Genomic DNA, 27,833 nt, shown 5'->3' with positions numbered 1-27,833 from the left:
TAAAAACAGGAAAATAACATTATACCACCATACTGCATTTTTTCTCAATTAGCAATAAATAAATAAATGAAAATTTGATGAATGACATTTTCCGTTTTTGTTCAGTATTCCTTATCTGCAGTGAGTACGGATGTGAAGGAATTACTGAGAAAGCTTACAAAAAATTTCTAAGTTCTGAAAGTGAGTACTTTTATGATCACCTTCTATTGCAGTGAATACCTTTAGATCATTTTGTTGCCTAAAGGCATAGTTCCCATGAAATTGTGAACATTCTATTAAACATTACAAATGTCATCTTCTTGGCAGTGCATCTGATAGATTGTTATTCAGTGAAAGGAGCAGGCACTGCTGTTACATACTTTGTCATTTTCTTTATTCCTGTTACCATTTTTTGTGTCATGCAACTCAGTAAAAATTGCAGGGGGGAAAGAAAAGGTGCAAAGATGCATGGTAACTGCATGCAGCTTTCCAAGAAACTCTTCCATATGAGGAAAATATACTCCAATTTCTAAAAAAAAAAACGAACAAACACCTTACTTATATCGGGAAGGGAAAATAACCCACCCACTCAAAAACCTATCTCCCTAAATTCCATCTTACCAGATAAGTAGAAGTTTGCATATCCCTAATTTCTGACTACAAGCAAACTGTCTTCTACATGATCAAGCTGGCACAGTAATTAAAGTGATCAAAGCGATGCTTAAACCTTCACTGTGAGACTAGCACCTGCCAGTGAATAATGAAAGACAGTCCCAGACAAACAGTACCCTTTTAATGGGCATTCCTCATCCTAGTAAAATGTACTGTCAGAAACAGTACTGTTCTTTGCAAACAAGCATCGATAGCTTGCATTTCAGCTGATGTGCAACTCAAGACACATGAAATAGTTTCTGTATACACTTCTAACTCACTGCTGTGATAACTGCTTCAAAATTCTAAGATCACACTGAATTCCTTGTTCCCTTTTCTTAATAAATTATGGATTGAGATAAGGCTTTAAGGTGGTGGTGTTCTGTGTTTTTTTTTCCCACATGCATAATGCACGCATTTACTTAGAACTGATAAGTAGTTACTCGTTAAGATATTGAAAATACAGCTTCCATTTTTCAAATGATTAGCCCTTATACATCTCTATTCATGTAATACCAGAATTATTCTCATGAAAGAGAGAGAACTTCCGTATCTTTCTGACACACTTCTGTGATAAGGCTTTGCTGCCTTTTCCAAGTAAAAACTTAAGCAAGTATTCACTGTATCTTACAACAAACTGGAAGAAACCCACTTCAGAACAGCCTTCAAATCTAGCATGTTTTCAGAGATGTTTTGGGAAGAACTGGGTTCGTCTCTAAGAAGAGACATTTTAAGGTTCCAACATCCCAGCAGAACTGCAGGCAGTGGCATTCCTGAGCACAGGAATCTCACCCTACTGAAAAATTTAGAAAACATGACACGTTACCTATATATGGACCAGGTGCAGTTTTTAAAGTTAAACAAAAAAGAAACATGTCAGACAGAAGAGCTGTTTGAGTTCCATTGTTTAAATAATGAGGAAGGCTGTGCAGCCAAAGGACAATTCTTAAGAGATTACTGCAGTCAGTTCTTTAATTAATCTGTCATTGACTCAAGACGGTGTTGTATATGTAAGACTGCTTCACTTCCTTCTGTGAGCCAACAGGATTTTGACCAGCTTTTGTTACTGGGAGACATCCTGGACGAAACAGTGGTCTCACTACCTACTTCCTTATTTCTTTATGCAGCTCAAGAGATAAGAGCCTCAAATGAGGTATTGAGCACTGTGTGCATCATGTAGTACACAGACTTATGGATTTATTTATGAATTACCACTCTGCACGGTTTGGTTGTACTAAGAAAAGACTCTAAGTCCTATACAACTTCTAAGATTAAAAAAAAAAAAAGAACCATAATCCACGTTTTAGCAATATAATTAGGTGTAGAATCAAAAGATACCTCAATGCTTGTTCGCAATATCAGAGGTGCAGACTTTTTCAGCTGACTTTCCTAAGCCAAGCATGGCTAGCTGGGTCACCTGCTAGGCAAATCAATGATAAATGCATTCATACAAAGGTTTACATGGATGACATCCTTGGTTATGTAAAAGCAAAACTTGTTCCAAGGGAAAGGATTTGTCCATAGTACTCAAACAGCATTTAAGCTGCAGCACATAACTGTTTAAGTGTCATCTGATCACTACAAAAAGTAGAAGAATGTATGTGGATCATTACTAGTTGTCTATTAAGATTAAGCAGAACAATAATGGAGGTCAAGTGGCAGTGGATTTAGAGGTGTATGATCGTTAATAGGTTTCAGAAATACAGTGATACAAAGATTGCAGATGTTGGTCACATTAGCTATTCACATCCCAATACTGCTCTTTCAAAAGAAGTGATCTCTGCATTCAAGTAACATTTGTTTGCCAGAAAAACAGAGCATTTCTTCAGTTTTTCCATTTGAAAATAAAGAGTACATCAAAAACTCAGTACCTGATCTCAGACTTACATAATTCAGAATAGAATCAGAATAATCAGCAAGAATAAAAGGAAAAGTCTCAAGCCTTAGACTTTCAAATGCTCAGAATCTCCAACGTAGAATACACAGTAGAACAGTACAACAGCTCATGGATGCTGACAGAAGTGTGAGGTTTGAAATAAATGCCTTTATGGGACTCAATGAGAAAACATCACTTAAGAGAGATCCAGCATAGTATAGGGCCCCTTGTTAAAATAGAGTTCATAATCATGCAGACCTCAAAACTAAGCTGAAACATTTCCTGAAAAGAACGATGAAGTGTTGAGATATTAAATTTCAGTGTCTGTAAAAAGCATATACTTAGATTTAATTTGGCAATAGACAAAGGCAGCATAAAAAAGTAAAAGAAGCACAAGTATCAGTTTAACAGTAGCTGCTTAGCATGTATTATAATCAGCATATCCTGAACATTAGTGCTGATTTCTAGAATTTAAACTTCCCCTTAAATCTCTTTTAAAGTAGAATCCAACTGTTCAAATTTCTTACTAAGTGTTTCCTGTAGAGAATCAACACTTTACTCTGAGCTTAATTTCCTCAGGCAATCAGATTTGATTTTTTATATGGGAACGTCAGCCACAAAAAGGGCTCAAGGAGGGAAAAATCTCAAATACCATATGACATCAGATCCTCAGCCTGTGCTTCTTACAGCACAAAAAGCTGTCTGCTATTACAGCTTTGAGTGATTTCTTTTTTTTTTTTTTTTCTTCAACCACACCAACAAACACTTGTGGTAAAGACAGCGATGAAGAATTTTAAAAGATTAGAGCATAAATCTAAAATGTATAAGAAACAAAACTCCCATACTTGAATTGTAAATAATTCACAGGTGACATTAAGTTGTGCTATCACCCCCCAAAAATCTCATCTTGAGATTCAGAGATGTCTGCAGAGCTAACAAGTCATAAATATCTAAGTAAATGAATCATTTCTGTAACTAGTTACCTTCCATCAGTACTGCAAACAACACAGCCAATTTCATGGTCTAGTCTACAAATATTGCCATGGCTCTACCGTATATACATCAGATTCTCATCCATCTGATCCTAATTATAACCAAAATATTTAAATTCTGTCCATCCCTGGATATCAAAGAACTAGTCAGGTTCAAAGCTGATGAAAAGCTTTGAAAAAATCTTTAACAAAAAGGTATCATTAATGCAACAACCACAGGAAAAACAAACAAAATGTTATTTTTGGCTTCAGGTTTTCAGCCTTCAGCTAATATCACCAATGTCCTAGAGTCTCACACCCATCCGTTAACCATACAGATGATCTATGAGTCGTAACACAGCCAAAAGGCAGTACTAAGACACTTTCCATTTAGCACTAGGTCTGCCTCAGGGGTAGCATCGGTGTTTATGTAAGGACAGCATACAGACAGAATTAGGCTGTAATGCTACAGGAGTGGCTCTCTGCCTCATCTCTGTACCTCAGCTTTGAAAGATGGAATGTTTTGTTCTGCCATCTTTCCAATGCCTGCCTGATCTATGGGGATCAGGACAGGAATGAGGACATAACAGTCAAGACACTGATTATAACGGGAAAGGTGAGAAAGAGAAAGGAAAGAAGTAGCACAAATGTTATTCTCTGCCGCTGTAAGAAATAGGCTCGCCTTTGGCTCTTGACTCAGAGAGTACTAGCAAATGTTTGGCATTCCCTGAATTGGCAATAATTTTATGAATTATGTGGCCTAGGAACAAGGCCTTTCAGTTCTTTCAGTGGGAAGCAATCAGTTCAGAGAGCCAGATTCCAGCCAACCAAAGGAAACCCACCCTAAAATACATTGATAAATGATCCTCAGCCCACTGTTTTGCTCTAGAAACTTGGTTCTTGTTGGCCCTCACTACTCACCAAGGCAGCCATGAAAGGAATGAAACTAAGCAGCTGACAGCAGTCAACAGCAAGCAGTTGTCACCAGGTAACACAGTGGGAATCTTGTGTACCCATAAAAAGAGAACTGGAACTTCTGATACTTTCATCTAGTTTTAATGAGGCAGGACAGTGGAAAAACAAAAGCATTTGGTCAGCTATCTATTTAGATTGCCTTCATTGCTAAAACAATAACAAAATCCCTAACTTAAAATAATGGTAACTGTATCTGGGCACAGTAAGGCTATACTCCCACTAGCAAACAGTTGACCATTATACATTTTCCAAGAGCATTTCTAGGTGATTTAGCACATCTGTACAGTTGCAAATCTGACCTGCATCCGTAGGTGCCCACCACTAGCCTCAATCCCAGCGTACGTGCAGGTGCACATGGGCACAGTTCCCAACAGGGAGTTTGCATCCCTCCTTGTTCCTTGGAGCATGAGGAAATCTGGTAGCTGCAGATATGCTGTGCCATCTGGCCTCTGGGCATAAAAAATGTTACCAACAACATTTAAGCTTGTGGTTCTCTCAATAACATTGAGCACAGCACATTTTGCATCTCCCACTGCTTCTGGAAGCAGACCTTCTTCCCAAATGGTACCACTGCCTCATCTGGTTTCCTCTGCTCTTCTGACCAGGTAGGGGGCTACAGGCAGGACTCTTCTGCACTTCTCCACTGCAAAATCATTTCTGCTAAGTAGGTTTCTATCTGTAGAAACATCTGTAAATTCATTCTTAATTTAGTCATAAAAACTTGTGTAAACAGCAACTGATGTCCTCAGTGGAATCAGAACATATTTTATCTTTGAAAATGTGACTAAGAATGGACTGAAACAACAGAGGAATCTAATAATATGAAGGCTATTAAATGCTTTCACAAACAACATACATTACTAAGTTCTCCATTTCACACTTCAAAAATTATTCTCTAAGATTTTTTTTTAACAAAACATTTTAAGCTATCAAAGCTTTAACTTGTAAATTACCTCAAAAATTTACTTCTGAAAAAAAAAACTAAAAATATTTCAAAACTATTTCAACTTCAATTTTACACATGAAAAAATAATACTTTAGAAGATAGAAGTGAGTGACCAAAATCAGTGTCTTTTAAAGGCAAGACAAGAGGTTACCATTGACATCAGATAGATTGTTCAGATACACTGCCTTCATCATAAAGATTCAGATACACTGTGCTAAGTCCGAGGGGCTATAAACAGGTGTGTGATGCAGAGTGCACCATGGTGGTTTGCCACTTTTTGCAGGAAGATGCTCCAATTCACACCAATGAGGATGTTGGCATCAACAGAATGACTGGTGGACAGTAGATCTGCGCCTGACTTGTATTCAAAGATACGCTCAGACAGAGCCAAATGCAGAAATGCTGTTCTGTTTAGATTGAGTTCCCCATGCAGGATGTAAAGCTTGCAGATGTAACTGAGCCAACCAAAATGAATTTGACTTCACACACAAATGTGTTGTGTTTACACAAACATTAAATGCAATAACATGCCCATTATGACAAGTCTTTTCTCAGACTTTATAATTCTCCATAGATAGCATAAGTAACTAAAAAGCAAGTGCTTGCCAAAAGCTGCTGTGCAGTTACCATTGCCCACGCACTTCTTTTCCATTGCTGTGTTCTCAACACAGGCATTACCTCAGTGAACAGCAGGAATGCTCATTAGGAAAGTTCACACAACCCACAAACTAATTTTCCAACATATAGCCTATATTCGTATGTTCTGCATACATAGTAGACCTTGAATAAATACACTGCATAAAACAGTTCCTTCAGAGTAATAAGCAAAAACGGAAAATATATTTGTCCATAAAACATACGCTATCCAAAGGTGCAGCTCTGTATCATCATAAAGATGCACCTTTTAGTTTCAGATGGAAGTTGCACCTTATCATCTGATGTGGTTGTGCTTTGCTTTTCCCCTTTCACACATTTACAGTGTGAACTTCTCATTTAGCTCCTACTATACCTTGACCTGCTCCAGAGGAAACTGAATCCATCACTTACAAAATGCTGTCTATGAGAGTGAAGGGGTCCTGCAATTAATAGTACAAGCAACCTTTCTAGTTACTTTTTTCCAGAATCATAGTAGGACTTCCTTGAGTAGCATGCTGAAAAATAAACACATTTATATCTGAAGTAGAAAACCTGAATTTGAGTTGTTCTTGAGCACACGGAGCAAGCTCTCACATCCTGACTGCAAAGGGTGAGAGGGAAAACCAGACTTGCAAATCTCCTCACAGTTACATTAAGGTGAAATGACACTCAAGGTCCATATGTAAGAGGAAAAAACATCAACTTTAATAGGATATTTCTATAAAACAGTTGTGCTTTATGTGTTGGCCCTCCTACAATTATAGCCAGCAAAGCTCTGTGGTTTTATAGTAAATTCAAGTCTTACATTATTTAACACTTCAAAAGAAAGAGAGAAAAAGAGACCACCAGTCCTGGATCCAAGATCAGGCCTGTGAATGGTGATGTTCTGTGTGGTATAGAATAAAGTAGAAAAATGAGAAAGGCCAGGCCCCCCATCACCTATTTATAGTAACTAAGAAAAACGGAAGGCTAGATGAACCATCCCCTATTTAAAGTTACAGTTGGCTCCAATTGCAGGATTGGTTGGGACACTGGACACCAGTCAAATGAAAGGAGATGACACCAGGCCCCCTCCCATGACTTGAGTGTTTCTCAAGCATTGTTCTGGACTCTTCCAGGAGGGGCTGAGACATCAGTCAAATTAAGGAAAGGGATATCTGGTTCCTCCATGTGGCTTAATTGTCTCTTGGGGAGTTGTCTGGGCTCAGATTAACAGTCACTTGGGACTCGTCTTTTACAACAGCTATATTCCTACACACAGACATGCTTCATATTTCATCCAGCCTGTCATGCAAAATACTGAATTGGTGCGTAAGGCAGAGACTGAATTCCTGGACTCCAGAACTTCAGCTTAGAGACACTACTTATGATGCTTGAGATTGCTACGTGCAAAACAAACAAAGTACACCACAATTCACACACACTTTCTCAAACTAAGGTCCTCTATGTACTGCTCAGACTGATTTTTCCAGTGAACGTACTCCACAAAGCACAGAAGCCACACCTGCCACCTGTCTCATGCCCATCAGAGGCAGCAGTGCCCTTGTTTAGTGAAGCAGGCTAAGCCTTAGTCCTCCACACACTGGAGGAAACAAGCAACATCTACTGTCTTCGTATCAGAAGACAGTTCTCTATGGAAAGTAACACCAGGTAAGCAGACAGTCCCTCTAAACTACATGGGTTCAGATCACCACCCCCTGCCCCACACCACCATTGCAACAGCTCTTCCCCAGTGAGAGGCCACGAGCGTCTCACCACTCAACAGCAGTCAAAACACCAGTGTGCTATTAAATGCATGTTGGCTGAAACCAGGACAGGAATGCAACCTGAGATGTCACTTGACTGAAGAGTAAGCATTTTTTCTAAGAAAATCTCTTTCATATAGTATAGTAAACCCTATTTATTTTATTTTAAGCTTCTCCCAATTAGAGAAGCTTTGTACATATGAAAGTGAGAACTGGACCCTTGAAAAGCATGTTCTGAGACTAGTTAAATATACTCAAAATGAACTCAGTATCTGACACATGGCACTGTGTAGACTTTAAAGTAAAAAGAAAATGAATAGAATTATGGAAAACAGCCTTACTTTAAATGTAGCAGTGAATATTATGCTAGTGTATGTGGGGCTTTAAAATTCTTCTAACCACTGCCTCTTGGTTTTGACTTCAGGTTGTTGGTTGCATTTTTGTTATTAATATGCACTGTTTCAGTATGGATCTTCTCTTGGTTCACATACCTTTTATATAATCTACACATTCTCAAAGAATAATTGAGACTTCTACTCTTGTTTAGAATATAGTTTAAAGTTTAATTAAGCTGTACAGGTCTGGTAGGTCAGATTTCTCTAAGCTAGAAAAAGCAGTCAAAGGAGATTCTCACAGAATTCCACCACAGCAAAAACTGATTTACAAAGAATTAAGCCATCGCAGCAAATCCTTATTGACAGGTTAGTGATCCTGCAAGCAAGGCACTATTGTCTAGTGGTGTTTAAGGTAAAGCCTCCAGAAATCAATCTGCTCCAACACTACTGTTGTTTTTCCCTCAACTTCACAACTGCAAATTTATAGGGGGCTGATATTTGTGATACAATTACACCTTCTAAGGCATTCTAACAGTAGTGTTTAGTGAGCAGTTACTTCCTACTAGTTATCATGCCATCAGAGGAAGTGAGTGGCTTTTCTTTAAAGCAAAGGAAAACAAAACCAACCAGTGCAACATGAATACTCCTGTGTTGATTGTGATGTTGCAATGGCAGGGCAGCATCAGAGTGAGACAGAGCTTTGCACATCAAAAGAATGAAACCTGGTTCCCCTCATTTCCTGGCAGCAGTGTAAGCACATGTGGCTTCTCCAAAAAAGCGCTACCTGCAGTTGCTTTGCTCCTGTGCTTTCAAGTATTAGAGCAGAGAAACTGAAATACCGAATTTTCAGAATATCCCATACATTTACTGAACTCCTAAAGAGCTACTATGATGTATAGTGTAACTGATCAGCAGATGTATTTCTTAGACACATAAGATCGCACAAAGACTTGCAAGAACTGCTTTCTTGCACGGTACCACAGCCTGCAGATAATGCACTCTTGACAAATTTAGGACATGTTTTAAATCATTAATTGTGCTGAAGCAAAGGGAGCACACTTGAACTCCAAGCATCCTTGCAGCAATCCAGTTGAAGTATTAAGTATTTCTTATGTCACTGTAAGAACTTCAGTAAGCTATTTTCATGTATTTATACAGTTAATTAATAAATATTCAAATTGACATCCCATTGGGGCAGCTGCTTAAAACACAGAATGGTATTAACTACAGCAGATTGTGTATTTAAAGTTGGGTGTAAACTTTCAGTACCTTCCTGTGCTGAACCATTAAGGCAGAAAACAGTCAGAAAGACATCTGTCATGACAATTTAAGCTTTCAGGCTTGAAACAAAAGAACTTCTGCTTCCACACATCTTTTCTAAGCTAAAAATACATGTTGTATGCAGCAAACAACCGCATTTGAGATGTCCTGTATAGCTGTAACATTAAGAAATCAGGCATTTCTGACAGTAGTTACTCAGGAAGCATCCACACCGGCATGGACCATGAGGCATAGTGATCGTAATTCGTAGCAGCATTCTCAGCATGAATTACCGCAGTGAGAAAAACTGTCAGTTGTGTTATTTCCACACAACTATGGATTCTATAAGCAGCATGTGCTCATTTTCAATTTCACTGTGATTTGTAAAAGTGAACTTATTTCATAAGCTGTATGGACAGAAGCAGAAGACAAATGAAAGAACACACAAACTGATCCTCAATCAGTTATAGGCACGGTCCCTGGGAGACAGCTAGACCAAATGAAAAGTAGATATTGTTAATCAAACCTACTACATTCACATTTTAGAATCTCAGACCAGAACACTGAGCATGCATACCAGAGGTGGGAAACAGATTTCATGCCAAAGTAAGTTTCGCGGCAGTTTTTAGATCTAACAGAGTGTATCACATAATATGCTAACCTGCAAAATGATGGTTATTAACCACTCAATCGCAGTGCTCGCTAGATGCGAAGAGTGTGCTCCTCCATATAAATGCTGTCTGATGTTTCTGAGGAGAGACTTCTAGATAGCTGTACTGCACCCTAACAAAATCATTTTCATCCAGCTTACTCATAGATGACTGGAAGAATAGGTCACACGCTTGAGTGAAAGTCCAAGGTTTCAGTCATCAGTAATGAATTTACAACAGCTACAGACAGTAGCATACTGGTCATGAGATGTGCAGCAAGCAAAAAAAAAACAACACCACTGTGTGAGCATTACTGAATTACAAAAGACCATCCTTGAATACACTAGAAAAGTTATCATAGTGCTTGCAGAAATATGTATCAAACATTCTGTATTTGAACTAAAATTTGGGTGTGTTTTCTAAAATAGAACAAATGCAATGCTAAGATTTGGAATGGATTCTGCTTCTTGAGTTTGCAAGTTTCAAACTAACAGCACTTAATTCATAGTTTCAATTACTGTTTCTCTATTCATTTGGGCCCCTGAATGCTTACAAGTTTTAAAAAACTTTAACAGATCAAACATTTGAACAGTAAAATCACCTCCATGTAATCTGTAGAAATGACTTGTAGAGCAGTGTACAACATAAATAGAATGACAATGGTGCTGTTCTCACAACCAGGCTCAGGACTGTGTTATGGCAATAACACGTACTAGTGGGAGTCACATATCCTCCCACCTTCCTCTCAGGTTTAAGAACATAATATACTGAATTTGGACTGTGCTTCCCACTTATATTTAGCAAGCTGTAACTAAATCTCTGTATGCGTACAAACTCCCTGCATAAACTGAACAATTTGAGCATGTATATAGATTTTGATGAGTACTTTGTCACATTTATCCTTCTAAGCTCAGTGTACCAATATATCTAACTTCTTCAAGCCACCTGCTCTGGTAAAATCTGGGTATTTGAGAAATGGCTGTGTAGATCATGCACCAGTCCATTTAGCCCCGTGTCTTGTCTCTAATAGCAAGTTAGCAGTAGGTGCCTAGAATCTGTGTGCAAATTAAACACAAAAACACTCACCAACAACCAAAATATACCAGCCTCCCTAACTCCTCCCTCCCACCGCAAACACACACACACACACACAGTGCAAACCTAACATAGTATTTGCCTAGAGTATGTTCCAACCCCCAGCAACTCAGCAACTTTCAGCTTTGACTTCCTAAAACGGAAACAGTATCTTTGCATTTATTAGGAAGCAATGGATTTCTCGGCCATTAATTCCTCACTTTTTGAACACTTTTTAACTTCCACAATGCACTGTGATTGAGTTCCACAGTCTTACTGTGCAATAGCAGTTGTTCTGAACATAGGAACAACTGGAAGACATTACCAGGCCAAAGTAAGGAGCAGTACAAACCCGGCACAGCAGTGCAACATTACTGTTGTTAAGTCTTTATGACAGCTAATACAGAAGAACGGGTACAAAGAAGTTACTCACTGCAAAGCATCATCAGCATGCTCCTCAGACTTCCTAAAAGAGATAAAAGTCTCAAGGACTTTAAAGGCAAATTTTCATTTTTCTTTGGCTTACTGATACCATCTCTCTCTCTTTCACCATACCCAAGGAAACTAGATGGGCTGTGAGTGACACAGGATTTTGCTGCATCAAAAATAACTATGCTCTTAATATTCCTTAACGTTGCACCTGGGACGTTGACTATCCTGCAAAATATAAAAATGATCTTTTATAAGATACTTAAGTGCTCTTTTAAAAAAATCTAGGGGAGTCACAAAGGAAAAGCTGAAAACTAATCAGAGCTATGAGTCTTACAAAAAACTCTTAATGATTCCTCTAACAGGACAGATCCTCAGCTCTACAGGCTCTCAAAGTCATCAACACTATCTGAAAAGTTTTGAAGAACTATCATTGAAAGAGCTGTGAAGTTGTGCTCAAAAGAACTACTTGCTTTCTAAAGGCAATTTCAAAGTAAAACCTGGTAGTTGGGAATGATGCAAAGTAATTGTTCACAGAAGACAAAGTAAGACACTGAAAAAAAAAAGCTCTGAAAGCATGATTAATATCCATGTTTTCGAATCAGGCTTTCTGGAATTGAAAGACAGATGCAAAAATAACGAGCAACAAAGGATTTCTTTTTTCTTTCAGAAGCAGTGTTAACCACTTAAGAAGAACATCAAAGGGCAGAGAATTTGTTTGAAGAAGGCATTGTAATCTTGAAAATATTTCATTTGATCTTTTACAAAACTGTAACATTTCCTTGCATGTAAACAGAAGTGGTGGTGGCAATACAGGAGATGTGAACTTCCCAATACCATTCAATGCAGAGTATAACTGTACAAGTTCCTCTGTTTTCCAAAATGTCTGCGCAATTTCAGCTGACAAAAATGACTAGGAACTCTTATAACTGCATTGGTGATATGAGAAAACTGAAGAATAGATCCAAAGACTCAGCTTGATTTGTTTTACATTTTTTATGGTCTCAAAAATTACGCGTAAGTCAAAAAATGTATTTTCTTAAGAAATACTTCATCAAAAGAGTAACCCGTGTAATATGTAACTAAATGGTCTAAACCACGCTTGGTATATTTGCTAGTGGTGGGCTTTGACATTTGTTTTTGGCCCGTAAAACATGTCCAAAACACTGTGAAAATGCTGTATTTCTACACTGGAAAAGAGTGCATATTCTTAAAAAAAAAAAAAAAAACCAACAAAAACCAAAACAAAAACAACACAGACAGATCTTAATAGTAAAAACCACCTTCAGCTTTCTCTCCAAGATAAATAATTCAGTTTTTCTGTCTTAGTATAGAACCAACTCTACTTTATAATTCATTTTTTTCTTTTCACCAATCATTGATTTTTCTGCTGTAAGAAGTGCAGTAACAGATTTTTTTTTTTATAAGCAAAAAATTGATTGACTCCAGAATAAGGTTACTCTGAGAACATCTATGAAACAATGATCTAATTATAGTTTTCCAAATATGAAACAGGAAAGTTAAAAAAACTAAAAACACTTAAAATAATCTGCAACTACAATGCAAAGAACTCCAAAACACATAACGGACCTTCAAATACTAAAAAAGTCAAACGCCTGTTTCTTCACCATTCACTTGTCCAAAATGACTACTTCCACCGTTAATTGCTGTTAAGGACATTCGTTTAAAGACCTCACACACACACACAAACTGTAACTTAATTACAATACTTTTGTAGATTACTCTGAAATCTGTGCTGTTTTCTTTTTTGCAACTCTTCCCCCTTCTCCTCATGCACACACTGCCTTACAGAACACACTGGTGGTGAAGTAAAACAAAACACTCTTTAGAGATTTAAGATAATTTTACATGAACAAAAGCATATAAAGACATAATCTAGGGCAGTATTATATGAGGCAAATTAGGTAATTACGAGTGTGTAAGCTTGAGATCAGCCCTAGATATATATGGTACTTGATAAGAAAAGGAAGAATGTGTAATTAATGTCAACCAACAATGACTTATGGTAATTAGATACCATCAGAATAACCTGATATTTTTACCTGATTTCAAGTTTAATGAAATAAATTATCTATACAGGTTTCTCTGTGGCATTTTATACAGAATTGACATTTTGATTATGAGACTAACACACTAAAATTGATGTTAGATGGATTTAACTGATATGTTTCAAAATATTATTTCCCACACAGATTAATCAAATTCTACTTTCCAAGCTGGTATAGTAGTCATCATCACTTAGCCCTTTGATATGCAAAATAGTTATTAAATTTCTGGAATAAAAAGTAATTGCTCATAAACTCTAAAGAAGGCAATAAGTCTGGGGAAGAGAAAAATAATGAAATAAACAAGTTACTAAAAAACCCATACAACAGCATCCTTCATAGGAATATCCTCTACTGCCTGCTTGTGCTGCTGAACCCACCCCCCAGACACACCTTCCACTTGGAACAGGACCCTGAAGGGAAGAACGGGGCAAGGAAATCCTGCATCCGCATGCAGCTGCAGTGCACGTGCACATGGTGAGAGACATGCTGTGCTTCCTCCACAACCCTGAGAAGCTGAGGAGAAAGCAGATGGCCAGCCTCCTACACACCCTCTGCACCAGCTCCTACCTAGATGTGCAGAAAACTGCAACCTGGTTCCAGGAGCTGGTGACAGAAGCCTGGGCAGCTATGCCTCAGTCATCCACAATCTGGCTAGAGGTGCTGCCCTCCACTCGCTTCTGCAAACTCAGGCTGACCACTGCCTCCTCCAGGATCCTCCACATCAAGCTAATGCTTGGGGGCACCGCAAGAGGACTCGCGCCTTCCTCACCTTAGAGTAGGCAGAGGCTGTTGTTAGGAGCAGCATGAGGTGGCTGTGGAGATGCGCTGCAGCAAAGACTCAGTCCTTCGAGACACAGCCAGGCACATCTGGCACAACAGTTTCCAACTCAAATGTCTGCAGTTTCACATCTGTAACCGTCTTGCTGCCCATGCCTCCAAGACATCTGTCATGCACCTCCTCGCCACCCTCCTGGGCAAGCCAGCATAGGACAGATTTCCAGGCCCACAGAGAGGGATTCAGCCTGCGGTGGCTACGAGGGGACTGACACCCTACTAGCCGCTTGCCACAGAGCTGAGCACACTGGACGTGGAGAAGGCAGCAGCTGGAATTGCTCCGGCACACTTTCTCCAGTGTAAAATCACACCTGGGGGAGCTGCATCCCATGCAGACCAAGAGGCTGCTGCATGGACACTTGAAGAGACTCCCGTTGCCACTGAGGCAGGGACCACTCAGACTCCCCAAGAGTATCCATTTGCTCTGGGAGCTTTGGCCGCTACAAGAACACCCGTAAGTGGCTTTCTTGAAGAAATGCTGTGAGTCCTGCTCAAGGGCCCCCCCAAAGTCAGTTGCCCAGTACCATGATAAGACAGCTTTAGAACATGACCAAGAGGCCACAGTCACTCCAGGGATTACTTCCAAGTGCTTGGTCACACTCACAATGAAAAAAGTGCTTTCTGTCATTCAGACCCGCTCATGTACTCTTGGAATAAGACTTGAATTCAAGTTGGACCTTACTTGGCTTAGTACAGCTACATCTGTCCAAAGATGGATGAGAAAATTCTACCTCCACAAATTAGTGAAATTGGACCATATGCCATCAGAAATACAGGCCCTCCCAACTCACACAATTTTATGATTCTACAACAGTTCATCATGGAAATGAATGAAACTGAGTCAAGAAATGAAACTTCTTTCTTTATGTTCCAATGTATAAAACTATTGTTAAACACATCTATCAAAGTTCCTGATAGATTAAAGCAATCATTGCTAGAAATGACTTGCCCCACTCAAATTCAAAATTTAGGAGTTCAAAGATAATATGTACTGGCTTGCCACTGTACCATTATAGATGTCATGTGAGATTGATACATACATGAACACCTCCAGGGTTGGTGACTCCACCACCTCCCAGACCAGAAAAAAATAAGTGATCCAAGAAGTCAATCTGTGCTCCGGACTCAGGAAGTTGCTATAACGCTTGATTTGAACAATATACTGGTATTTAAGGAAACCCAGTATTTAGAGAGGCAGCGTATGTTTTCAGGAGGAGATAACAGAAGTATTTTTATTTCTTCTCGTGAGGATGGACAGTTTATCTTCTTTCATAAGGAATATAAAATTCATGATCTTCACTTTGAAACATATAAAAAACTGAGACAGATTTCCATTTAAGTCATTTCATTATTCCTTATTCACAACGACTTGAACCACATCAGATCTATAATCCTGATTAACCCTTCCATTATTATTTGGGACTTTAAGGCACAGAATAACACCTTCTGCATGTCAACTGAGCACCTCAACAGCACATACAGAACAGTAATACAATTTCCAGTTCTCAACAGTTTAAGAAATTTGCCATATTGTACTGGAGACACAGCAGTGTCATTCAGTGACCTCTGTGGCAAGCGGCAACGCGCATTCCCTTGAGTGGGGGGCTGATACAGAACCAATTGCTATGAAAGAGGTTTACAGCAGTCTTACAGCTTTGTTTCTATCTGTGGATAAAGCTGTATTACTTCTGTGGTTCTTGATGGTTTTTGAATAACATAAGCTTAAGAGACAAAATTTTATATATACATTTTTTTTTTTTTAATACACAGAAGCAGAAAAGTCCTCTTCACAATCTGAAGTATGTTCATTATACATTTCAGACAACTGAAAAGGTTTCAGCATTATAACACTTTCGCAGTAATATTTTGAGTAAGGAAGCTGTTTGTTTGAATAAAGGTTTTAGTATCAAATGCAATCAGATTTCTTGTAAAGATATGCTTGAACTCACCAAAAGTATATCAAATTTTATTACCCTTTTCCACAAAAAAAAAAAAAAAAAAAAAAAAAACAAATAAACACCAGATCCTCAAAAGAACAGCAGCTAAAATTTCATTTAAGGTATAGATGCCATAATTTTTGTTCAACTGCCTGTGACAGCTGTATTTACTCAGCAGCAAGAGTGTGTTCTAATGTAACTGCAAACAAAAAACAAAACCAAGAAAGCTCTAGGACCACAAAAAACTTGCAGTTGGTTGAAAAATAGCTCACTTCTGTCTATTTTCCTGAGCTACAGGCACTGTTAAGCTCTGAGAAAACATGCATTCAAATTTTAACCATGTGGCATAATACATTATACTTAGATTTAACATAATTGTATTGTTTTTCTCCTCTTCGCCTTCTTGGAAGAATCCAGTATGATTTCAACTAGTAGTAATTTCATCGTTCAAGTGTTTTGTACAAAACGGTTCTAAGATACTTGAAATCTTACTAATATTAAAGAAATACTGGAAAGCCTTGAATCAGTACTTTACATAGCAATGTGTACTCTCTGCACTAAAAAAAGAGAACTAGGTTCATAAGAATAAATTTCTGCCCTTTTAAAGGGAAAGAGGAACTTAATCCTTTCCCTAAGGTTAGCAGTAATCATCTTGGTTATGCAGCAGTTCGAGAATGTTTCCAGTTTAAGAATACCCTAGCTGACAAGAATGGAGATCTGTTTCTTCCTTTAATGAATCCCATCAGAAAAAGGCCCCTAATGACACATGAAACCTTCAGCTTTACAACTTTTGGTGTCAGAAAATGGTAGATTCCTGTGTGAGGGAAAAATGGCTGTTCACCTACGAAACAAGATTTCACCACCTTCCAATGAGTTTTCTGATAACTCTCAGGTTCAGCAAAAGAAGGATCTCAAGGCTCAGATGATGTAATTTCCTCATAAGTGATTTTGCTAACAAATTTCAACTCTCACATATCAGTAAAGCATTCATATATTTACTGGTTTGAGAAACTAACCATGGTGTTTTTCTGTATTGAAAAGAGCAACCTTTGGCTATCCAGATAAACAATGAAAAGTACAGTTAAAGCTATTCAAGCTGTAACTAAATAATACTCATGTGAGAGAAATATCTACAATTTAAGTAACATCTGTTTCAATGGTGTTTGTATAGACCTATATAAAGAATTTAAGAAAAAAAGCTTGGATAAAAAGTACATTAAGTGCTTTTGGCTGAAAATGTTTTGAGACAGCTACCAAAAGTTTAAGCTTTTGACTCACCCAGGGATGGGTCCTGTTTGTGAAACAGCTTGAAAGACTCCAAGTTTACCTCCGTTTTAAACGTGTCAGTGTGAATCAACTGAAGTCAACTTTTCAATTTTTACAATGAACATATTTGAAATTTATTTTAAAAGTATCTTGAGCACTCCACAGCTGCAGCATCAGCAACCACCCCAGTTTCATGGTGTAGGGACAAATGGATGACGTCAGATTCATCCTTTCTTTTACACACCTAACAATGCTCAATAAGGCTGATGCACTGAGGAGCACATCTCGCACCTGCCTCTTTAAAAACACTGAGACACTACTATAATGATCGCAGTGAAGAAACCCAAAGCTCCAAGGCATCAGTTGCTGCTGGCTGTAAATGGAGACAACCAAAAAGCCCATTATGTTAAAACAACTGCATGGTGCCTAAAGCTAGATAAAACACTTCCTGACACTATCTGTGGCCAAGGAGGATATGCCTATGGAGCCACATAGGTACACAACTGCCTTCTTAGGCAGCTAGGGAAGACAAAGAGAAGACTACACCAGAAACAGTGAGCGCCTCTAGAGAGATGCATTCATGATGCCCCAGTCTGGAAAAGCTTCAAGGAACAGAATCCTTTCAAAAGTACGAAGTCTTGTGTTTGTCTTTGAAAGCAGCATCCAGAAATAGCACATCAAGTGAAGTTTCTTCCTGAAAACAAAGTGCTTCTAAGATCTCTTTAGTATTAAATACCATTGAACCATATGTAAAATAAAAAATATCCAAATATATATATTTAAAGGGAAATTTTCCCTTTTCTTATTTTAAGCATTTGAGATGCCTACGCTCTTTCTTACTCAGGCTTTTCATTAATGTCACTCCAAGAAACAAACTGAATAAACAAAGGCGAACATGTGGCAGAACAGGTAAAGTAACCAGCAGTGTGAAGAATCAGCTTCTGCTAAAATGTTTGAAAATCCCTAATAAGAAAAATCTGATTTACAAGATAACACCAATTTGAAGCTTTGAGAGCATTAATATAATCCCAAAATAATGAAGTAAGCATCAGCATAAATACTTTATGAGCATTAAATTCTGCATTTAAGGTAGGAATACTTGAATATTTAAGAGCTCCCCCAAAGTAATCACACAAAACACCTTCCTCCTTCATCCCAAGCAGCAACTGATGAATTTCATACTCTTGCTAAAAACTGAAGATGTATGTTATCCAATGCTACACCTCATCTAAAGCACACCCTGTATGTAAAGCACACATGTCAATTTACATTATTTTCCACAATTCTAATAAAGGTAGAATTACTACAGATTATTACTCTCAGAAGTGACAAAGTAGTTGGGGAAAATGTGACTATCTTACCGCTACGTTTCCACTGCAGTCTGGGGACTGGCAAACACCTGTTATTCTGTTTGGAATCAGCACATCATCCCAGCAAGATGGGCCCTTCAGAGAAAAACAAAACATATGAGGGTTCTTATACACTTAATAAGTAAACATATAAAAATTGGTTTTGTTGCCTCTTTTCCTGCCCCCATTCCTTTTAAGAGTTTTTTTTAGAGAGCTTTGTTAATTTAATGTTGGAAGAATATAATCAGATGACAATATTCATGAGTAAAGTTCAGCCATTATCATATACAGCCCCTCCATTCTGCATTCAAAACTGTGAGCAGGAGTCAAATAGGAGGTGTCTTCTCAGCTTAAAACTGAACGAATCACTATTAAAAAAGCTACAAAGACTTATCTTCTGGTTGGCCTATGGTTTACTGAAGGCAAAGAGGAGAAAAAGAAGGACACAAAGTTTGGATATGAAATACACAACTAGAAGTACTGGAACATAAAAAAAAAAACTGGTTAAGTAGTTTTTCTCTAAGTTCCTGTTTAAGTAACTGTTCATTGCTAAGCACACTAGAAAATAAAAGAAATAAATTTAAAGATTGCTATTAGCATCATTCATATTTTACATCTGCAAAATACTATAGTTAACATGAAGACATACCAAATAGGAATGCATATACGAAGACATGTATAGAAGCATTCATAAAAATACCAGCATATGAGAGATTTCAAAAATTAACACTAACAGCATTTATTTTAATATTAAATCTCACATGAGTTAACATTTTATCTGTAGAGAATAAAAATTAGCCAGGAAAGTAGATATGAAGTATAAATATACCTACACGTATGGAAAAGAGCAACTAATAAGATATCAATAAAATATTTAATACTCTTAAATCTCAAGAGCCTTTTTGACCAAAATGCCATGCAGTATTCAAAATCTCCTTACGACCTCGAGTGGCAAATGGAAAGATGGAGGGAGTTTCTGAATGTGTTCTTTATTTCTTTCCTAAAAATTACTAAAATGTGATTGATTTTGCTGATCTGTACTAAGCACTCAGGTAGCATTTGATGGAATTACCTGTCATACCTCCTAGATACCATTCCTGAATTTTAAGTTCTCAAAATCCATCATGTATATATACAATCTGCATTTATTTTAGCAGTGCATATCACTTAATATTAACAAGCATTCAATTCTATCTACTACTTCACTGACTAATAATTGAGTATCCTAAGATCTTCATTCTGCATTTCTTCAATCAGACATCATTTTTTATTCTACTAAAGTATTTACCGTGGAAAAGCTTAATCACTGTACTGTACACCTTTTCAGGCAAACCACACCATGAACAGTATTTGTTTGTATTGAGGGATGCCATTGCTCATGTAACTTCCCTATGAAGACTGGTCATTTAAGCTCCCCTTTTTTTCCTTTCAGTAAATTGTCTGTCCATGCATAAGTCTTATATGACAGTCTAGTCTCCTTAAAGTCACTAAGTAGGAAATTATATCAATATCTTCTGGAAATCCAACTGCCTTGTAATAACTGTTATGTTTATAGTTCCAGAGAACTCTTAGGAGGAATGCTGTGAAGTCATAACCAAACCTTATAAAAGGCCCAAGTTATCCTTGATATCACACACTGAGATATTCACAGATTCTCCACATTAGATTATTTTCTTCCAGGTTTCAGACTTACTAGTCCTGACTTCCTGGATTTGTCCTGAAACTTTTCTCCATTCTTTTAATATAGCATCAGCTATATCCTGCACTCACCCATCTTACGACATCAGAAGGATTTTGTGAAAGAGATTTTAAACTCCGTTCCAAGTTTTGCTATTTAATATTGAGTCTTTTGGAACTCTTGAGCACTAACTCTGTTTGTTCCTTCCATTGGCCCCAGTAAAGGTCCTTACCAACAACAGCTCCTGTGCCAAACCCACACAGGGGTTTCTAATGGGTACTTCCTCCATTCCTCCATTGCATACACGCTTGTTTATTCCCATTAGTAGATGAACAGGCTAAATCTGCTTTTTGTTATACTTTAAAAGAACTTGACAGTTTTTCTGCTGTTTACAAGTTAAAACCTTTTTATTTACTTATATAACTGCACTAAAATATTTAAGTCACCTCAACCACTTCTTTTAACCCAATTATTTCCATTACTTCTCTAAGAAGCCCTTGATTCTAATAACCTTCCTTCCTTTTTCTTTCTCTCTCCCCACAGTTTAGTTCTTGTAGCTTCCTTTCAGTCCTCCTTAAATTTCTGTTCACATAATTTTTGAATCTATTATAATTTCCACGTCTCCTGGAAAATTTAAATCTTTTCAGATGACTTCTTCTAAAGAAGTACCCTTAATTATATGCCACTTCTCTTTTTTGAGATTAAGCACAATATACATGGCTTTCTCATACAGCTGGATGATGCCAAACGTAAATATATCATGGTCACTGTTAAAGGACACACGCTCTTAATACTACAAATGAGGTACACTGCGTGATCTTCCCTTGCAAGTTATTTCAACGGCTTTTCCATAAGACACTCTGACAGCACCTAAAAGCTTAATCTTGGGATCACGGTCCGACTCAAATGCTTACCTAATTTACATTGAAGCAATTTAAATATCCCATTATCATTTTTTTCATATACTTCTAAGCTTTTGGTTTACTGAGCATGTTAGACACACTACCATCACCTGGTCAAGTGGCTGCTAATGGGAGTATTACATTTTCCCTTTTCAGTATATAATTTTATTCCATAAAGATACTGTGCTACGTGAGGACTTGTCAAACACAAGCAAGACTAACAAGGTAACATTCCATAAAATCTATCCTTCGTCCTCCATAGACCTATTTGTTTGCATGCATTTATTAATTCCTCTAAATTGGAAAAATGTATTTCAAGAATTTTCATTTATCTTTGGATAATCTCATGTAATTTTACATTCTGGAAGAGGGTGCTATAAAAGAAGGGCAAGTAGAAATTATAAAGCACTCTTTTTTTTTTTTTTTTATTAAACAAACACATCCTAACACCCAGATTTTTTCTACTCCTGTTAATAGTATAAACAGTAAATCTTCTTGTTACATCGTTCCTTACTAAACATTATTTCTGCTTTTAACTGCAGGATATTAAGACTTTCAAAGTCAACAGCGTTATGCCAGTACACACACAAGACTCCCACAATTGCTATACAATATGGTAATTTAAGAGTTTCATGAGTAAAAGCAATTCTGCAAATTTTATTGGCTATGGCACTGATTATGCTGATTCCATAAGTAGAAAATATTTCAAGCCAAAATTTTTACATTTGTTAGTCCTTTAACTTCACTGGAATTATTGCAATAGAAGGTTCCCAAGTTTTCAATAGTTTGCAGGACCAGGTTAATAATCAGAAAAAAAAACAAGTAGTGATTATGCCACAGTCTCCTAGTATTTGCAAATGCAGCAGCTGATTTGCAAAACATAATAGAGAAAACATCATTACAGAAACCAGAACAGAATTCACGTAATATTCACCCTTGTTAGACTTCAATAACTACAACTAGCATGAGATCAACTCCAAATATGTTTAATATACCGACATCTCTTTATTTACTGATCGGAACAGTAATATTATTCAAGTTTCTTGGTTACTTTCCTGAGGTCCCATCTACAAGGGAAAGCTAGTGCACTACACAGCATGTTGTGAACTTAGTCCTCTCACATGCTGCAGTCATTTCCTTTAGACATTTCTCAATCACATGAGTAGTTTTCACATAAACCAACTCTGTTTGAAATGAGAACATATCCTCTTTCACTTAAGGCACATTAAAAGCATATGCACAGTGAACTAGTATTATAGTCACACACACTATCAACAACTATTCAGCCGTTCACTCACTGTAGCTTACACCTAGTTTTGTTTCAGAAAATAAGAGTACAATATCCGCTTCTTTTCATTAAGTGCAGCAAAAGGCATACAACCTAAAAGAAAGTCAGATGATATTTAGCTCTTCTGATAACATTATTCAGACTTAGCCTTAACTCAACAGTATTTCATCTTTGCTCCAAGAGGTTAAGTTCTTGAGGGACAAATTGATCCAACAGCAAAAGTCCAAGAGGCACACACAACACATCCTGGTTTTGTGTCTGACTGAGAAGTATGAAGAACAACAACAAACATATATGTATCTCAAATACACACACACACACCACACTACCACAACCTCCATCCATGCTTTACTTTCCACATTTGTGATAACAGCAATTCTCCTTTCCCAGATATGTGCTTGGCACTCTTGATGGTCATATTTTATTATAAGTGAGAATGCAATGCACTTAAAAGATTTAGTGTGTTTGAGAAATTTAGTCTTCCAACTTCAGAAACCAGAAAAAAAAAAAAAAAAGCCATATGTCCTTGAAAAACACTGAACTATGAGTGTTAATGTTTCTTCAATGACAGCACTACTAAGCTTCATTGCTATAATTGTGCCAAAATAAAATTAGGAATTTTGGTGAGATAAGCACTTTGAAATGCAATTTTTGTTGCTCTTTCTCAAGTCTTAGAAAAGTCTGTCAAACTGCAGGCCAGTCAATCACTTGTGTTGTTACAATTCTGCATGCTCTAGTGCTTGTAATTATTAGTTTATATTAATCAAGAACATGCTGTGAGAAGGACAAAGCCTTCTGATTGCAAGATTAAACCGACTGTCCCTCTTCAGTATAATCACAGAGAAAAGCTATATAAGAATATACCAGAGCAGACATTTTCTGGTGTACAAAAGAAGAAATCAACAAAATAAAGACCTATAGGAAGAGCATCAGTATATCACTGAATTTCAAATAGATTATGTCAAACCCAGTTGAATTTCCCATACAAATTGGCACGGGAATTTTCATGCTTTGGGAAGATGGCAGTTGTTCTTTACTTCTTTGAGTGGAAAGACATGGAAAAAAAAATTAAGATCAGCAAATGGCACAACAGATTTGAAGTTCATACATAGTATATGGAGGACAGGGATGATGGAGGTGTTCTTACCATGTATGAGGGAAATACTGGGAACCTCTATACATTCTGCTGTATACTGTATTGGTGGACTGCAAAACAGACAGTACACTGTACTCCCAGTATACTTGCTATCCCATAGCCAGTAACTGACTTCAAATTGTAGAACCATAAATGGATTTCAGCCAAACTCTTAACAACAAGAAAATCTCTGCAAACAGAAGTAGTTTTAGAGATCTCAGACGACAAATTATTCAACGTGAATTTGCTGACAGAATTGCTGACCTGTGAAGTCAGGGAAAGATCAGAAACAGAGGTCAGCAATGAAATTCAGTGATTCAAAGACTTTGAATCATTTAAAAGGCTGAAAACTATCCATGTACTTAATGCTTTGTGTTTTTCCTGCTTCATATTCTCCCCTAGTGAACAATATGCAGCAGAATATCATTAAAACACATCTTTGTACCTGCTAATACCTACATAAGAGACATAAATCATGAAAATGTTGAGCAAATGACCCAAACAAAGGACAAGCATATGCAAAAAGATTTCTAAAGTAATGTAAGAAACAATTCTAGGTACTTGAGAGGGTTTAAAGTCAGCATAGTCACTGAAGAAGGACTAAATGTAATGCAAGCCATGCAAGTACATTTGCAAAATACTGGCTATTAACCTGTCTAAATGAGAGTATATGAGGAGTTAGCACTTGCATGGTGCCCCCTCTCAGCTTCCTTTAGTAGCTTGAGGAAATGAGAAGGTTCCTCAAAATGCAAGGATTACTTGGGAAAAAAAAAAAAAAAAGCCAATGACAAAAAACATTTTTGTCATTCCATAGTGATAACTTGGCATAGATACCCCTGCTGTTAACTGCTTACAGTTCCAGTATTAGAGGAAATTCTGGCCCCCAGACATAGTAGCAACTGAGAACCAACTTTAATTATATTGGTTTTGTTCATTATAATAATAAAGTACATGCATAGCTTTATTCATATGAAAAAATAATACTGAAGTACTGTTAATCACATTTCAAGCCTTCACAAGATTGAATCTACTAGTTTGATTTATACTGTTATCTTAATGATGAAGTTTTCCTTGCAGAGCGCTCAACTTACTTAGCAAATTGACAGTTTTATGTCAATAGTCATAAGTCATTGGAAATGAAGTAGCTGACAAATTGCTGAGCCACATGAAGCTGTGTAATTAGGAAGACTCCCTGTATACTAGTCATTTCAAATCAAAGATCAGAGAATAATACACCTATGTGAAAATGCAGGTAACTGCAGTGAAATAACTTATATCGTTATTTTATAGATCATTACTTTCCCTTTCTAATTATAGGTATCATTGCTTGAAAAAATCCCATTAAGAACTTTTCTAAAAAGTTCTGGTTTTTATTGTTTTGCATTTTGTTCTAGGACATGGATTTAAGTGCAATCCCACTGATTTCAACTAAATAACAAGGCTTCATAGAAAGACATTGAGATAAAGGTCTCCAGAATCATTTCTATATCAGAAGTATTTTAAAGTAGGCACTCTGTTGCCAGTTTCTGTGTAATATGGGCATAAAACTGATTGTTAAAACTACAAAATATTTCCCTCCCAAAAAGGGGAGAAGAGAATAAAAATTCAAGTACAACTGCACCTGAGAAATTGAATAGAGAGCCTAGAAAGAAAAATAGATACAAGTTTATGAAAGAAGAAATGAATAAAGACTATTCTAAACAAATTTAAATAACACTATCTAAGTAACACAAACTACTGACTCCTAATCAACAAAGCCAAAATATGAGATTCTTCCTTTGTCTAGATGGCATTATGTGCTCAGTCAAGATTGAAAGAAGAAAATAGAGCAGAGGAAAACGCCTGTAATATATAAACATCTTTAGATGTTTATAGATAGATAGATATCTATTATAGATATCTATTATGTCAGTTGAAATTTTAACAATTAAATAGTTTTTTAAAATGATATAACACCAGCAGACTCTACTGAGGCTCATATATGCAGGGGCTAAATAAAAATTTACAGATATCAGACCCTCAGACTTTGTCTGCTCAGACCTCAGACCTGCTGTCACTGCCATAATGAATTCTCAAGAGCATTCTTAACGAGACTAAATAGCATGAGCCAAAGGAGCTTACAGTTATCTGAAGTCAAAGCTTCAAAGATGCTCCTTATGGGCCATACTGAGCTGACCTTATCTGAGCAGGAGAGACAACCCACCTGTTGTTCAAGATACAACTCTCTATATTAAAAATCTTAACTGGAGAATGGTTTTGGCCAAAATTAGAAAGTGCAAAGACTATTTCTGAAACCCATCTAAAATGCTGTTCATGTTTCCTTCCTTTCCACCCTAAAAGTCATACTTACAAAGGTGTAAATGAACTAAACGTGAATTAAAACCTTATTCATACCTCATCTTTCTCGAAAATGGCAGCTGCCATGGATGGCACCTATCAAACTCTCCAGACTGGGCTGTATAGAGCAGTCCCAAGAAAGGCCCTTGACATCAGGCGCTGACCGGGCCTGGCTGCAGGAGGTAGAATCCCAGACACAAAGAAGGCATTCAGTAACTACCTTCTCTGTATCTTCTGTCACCAGGGCATCCACCTCACTCATCAGTGGGCCTACGTTACATCTAGCATTTGTTTTATCTTCTGTGTATTTGAAGAAGCCCTTTCTGTTGTCTTTGACCCCTCTCACAAAGTTTAATTCTAAGGATGCCTTAGCTTTCCTACTTGCCTCCCCTACATCCTCTGACAACAGACGTATTCTTCCCAAGTGGCTGGCCCCTCCTTCCATGATCTGTAGACTCTCGTCTTCCACTTGAGCTTGCTCAGCAGTTCCCTGTTTAATCATGCAGGTCTCCTGGCTCCTGTTCTCAACTTCCTACCTGCTGGGATGCTCTGGTCTTGAGCTTGGAAGAAACAGATCTTGAATGCTAACCAACTATCTTGGGCCCCTTTACCTTCAAGTACCCTGTCCCATGGTATTTCCTCTAGCAATTGCTTGAAAAGGCCAAAGTTGGCCCTACTGAAGTCCAGGGTTGTGACTCTGCTTTGCATTCTGTTCCAGCCATATGAGATCCTGAACTCCACCACCTCATGGTTACTGCAATCAAGGCTGTCCTTCTGGCACACCAGGGAGTTACTCTACCAATCAATCTCCTGCTTACATGCCCTGATGCTCCTCAGCCTCTCCACCTCTTCCTTAAGCTCAGCCACCATGTTGAGCAGACCTTCCATGTAAGAATAGACTCTCTGCTGCCCTCCCCCAGCATCAACAAGCCCAGGCATCCACTGCAACCAGAGGTCTGAACAGACATTTCTGGACAGGCCCTCTGTCTGGGTCAGCACAGTCTTTTTTTTAGCAAGCAATTTGTCTACTGGAGACCACGGTAGGTTTGTTTTCTTGCAGACTGCCAATAGGTAAGCTGGTCTCCTGAGCAAGTTGGTGAAGAGCTGGGTCAGCTCTGAAGCAGCTGACCTAGATCACTCTTTAATTGCTCTATGTGGTTTGTGGGCAGAATCATAGAATTGCTCAGTTGGAAAAGACCTTAAAGATCATCAAGTCCAACTGCAACCAAACCATACTACCCTAATTCTAACAACCCTCTGCTAAACCATGTATCTGAGCACCACATCCAAACAATTTTTAAACACATGCAGGGATGGTGACTCAACCACCTCCCTGGGGAGCCTATTCCAGTGCTTAACCACCCTTTCTGTAAAGAAGTGTTTCCTGATATCCAACCTAAACTTAGCCTGGCACAACTTGAGGCCATTTCCCTTCATCCTGTCACCCCTCACCAGTGAGAAGAGACCAACCCCCGCTCTCGCTGTAAGCACCTTTCAGGTATTGGAAGAGA

At 37.7% G+C, this 27,833-nt stretch overlaps 1 protein-coding gene across 4 annotated transcripts in view; it reads right to left on the bottom strand.

The window, feature by feature from the left end:
- The window catches only part of PARK2 (parkin RBR E3 ubiquitin protein ligase), a 680,874-nt gene that overhangs the window by 353,997 nt on the left and 299,044 nt on the right, over positions 1 to 27,833 (bottom strand). For all 4 annotated transcript variants that reach the window (XR_005858705.2, XM_419615.8, XM_040698150.2 and 1 more), the window contains one exon: positions 18,995 to 19,078. Coding sequence is in view for 2 of the 4 variants with exons in the window: in XM_419615.8 (XP_419615.4) it covers positions 18,995 to 19,078 (84 nt within the window). In the remaining 2 variants the exon portion in view is untranslated. The remainder of the gene's footprint in view (positions 1 to 18,994; positions 19,079 to 27,833) is intronic.

This window comes from Gallus gallus, chromosome 3 (genome assembly GCF_016699485.2).
Source record: "Gallus gallus isolate bGalGal1 chromosome 3, bGalGal1.mat.broiler.GRCg7b, whole genome shotgun sequence".
Classification (NCBI taxonomy): domain Eukaryota; kingdom Metazoa; phylum Chordata; class Aves; order Galliformes; family Phasianidae; genus Gallus; species Gallus gallus.
This window is presented reverse-complemented; position numbering and strand designations above follow the sequence as displayed.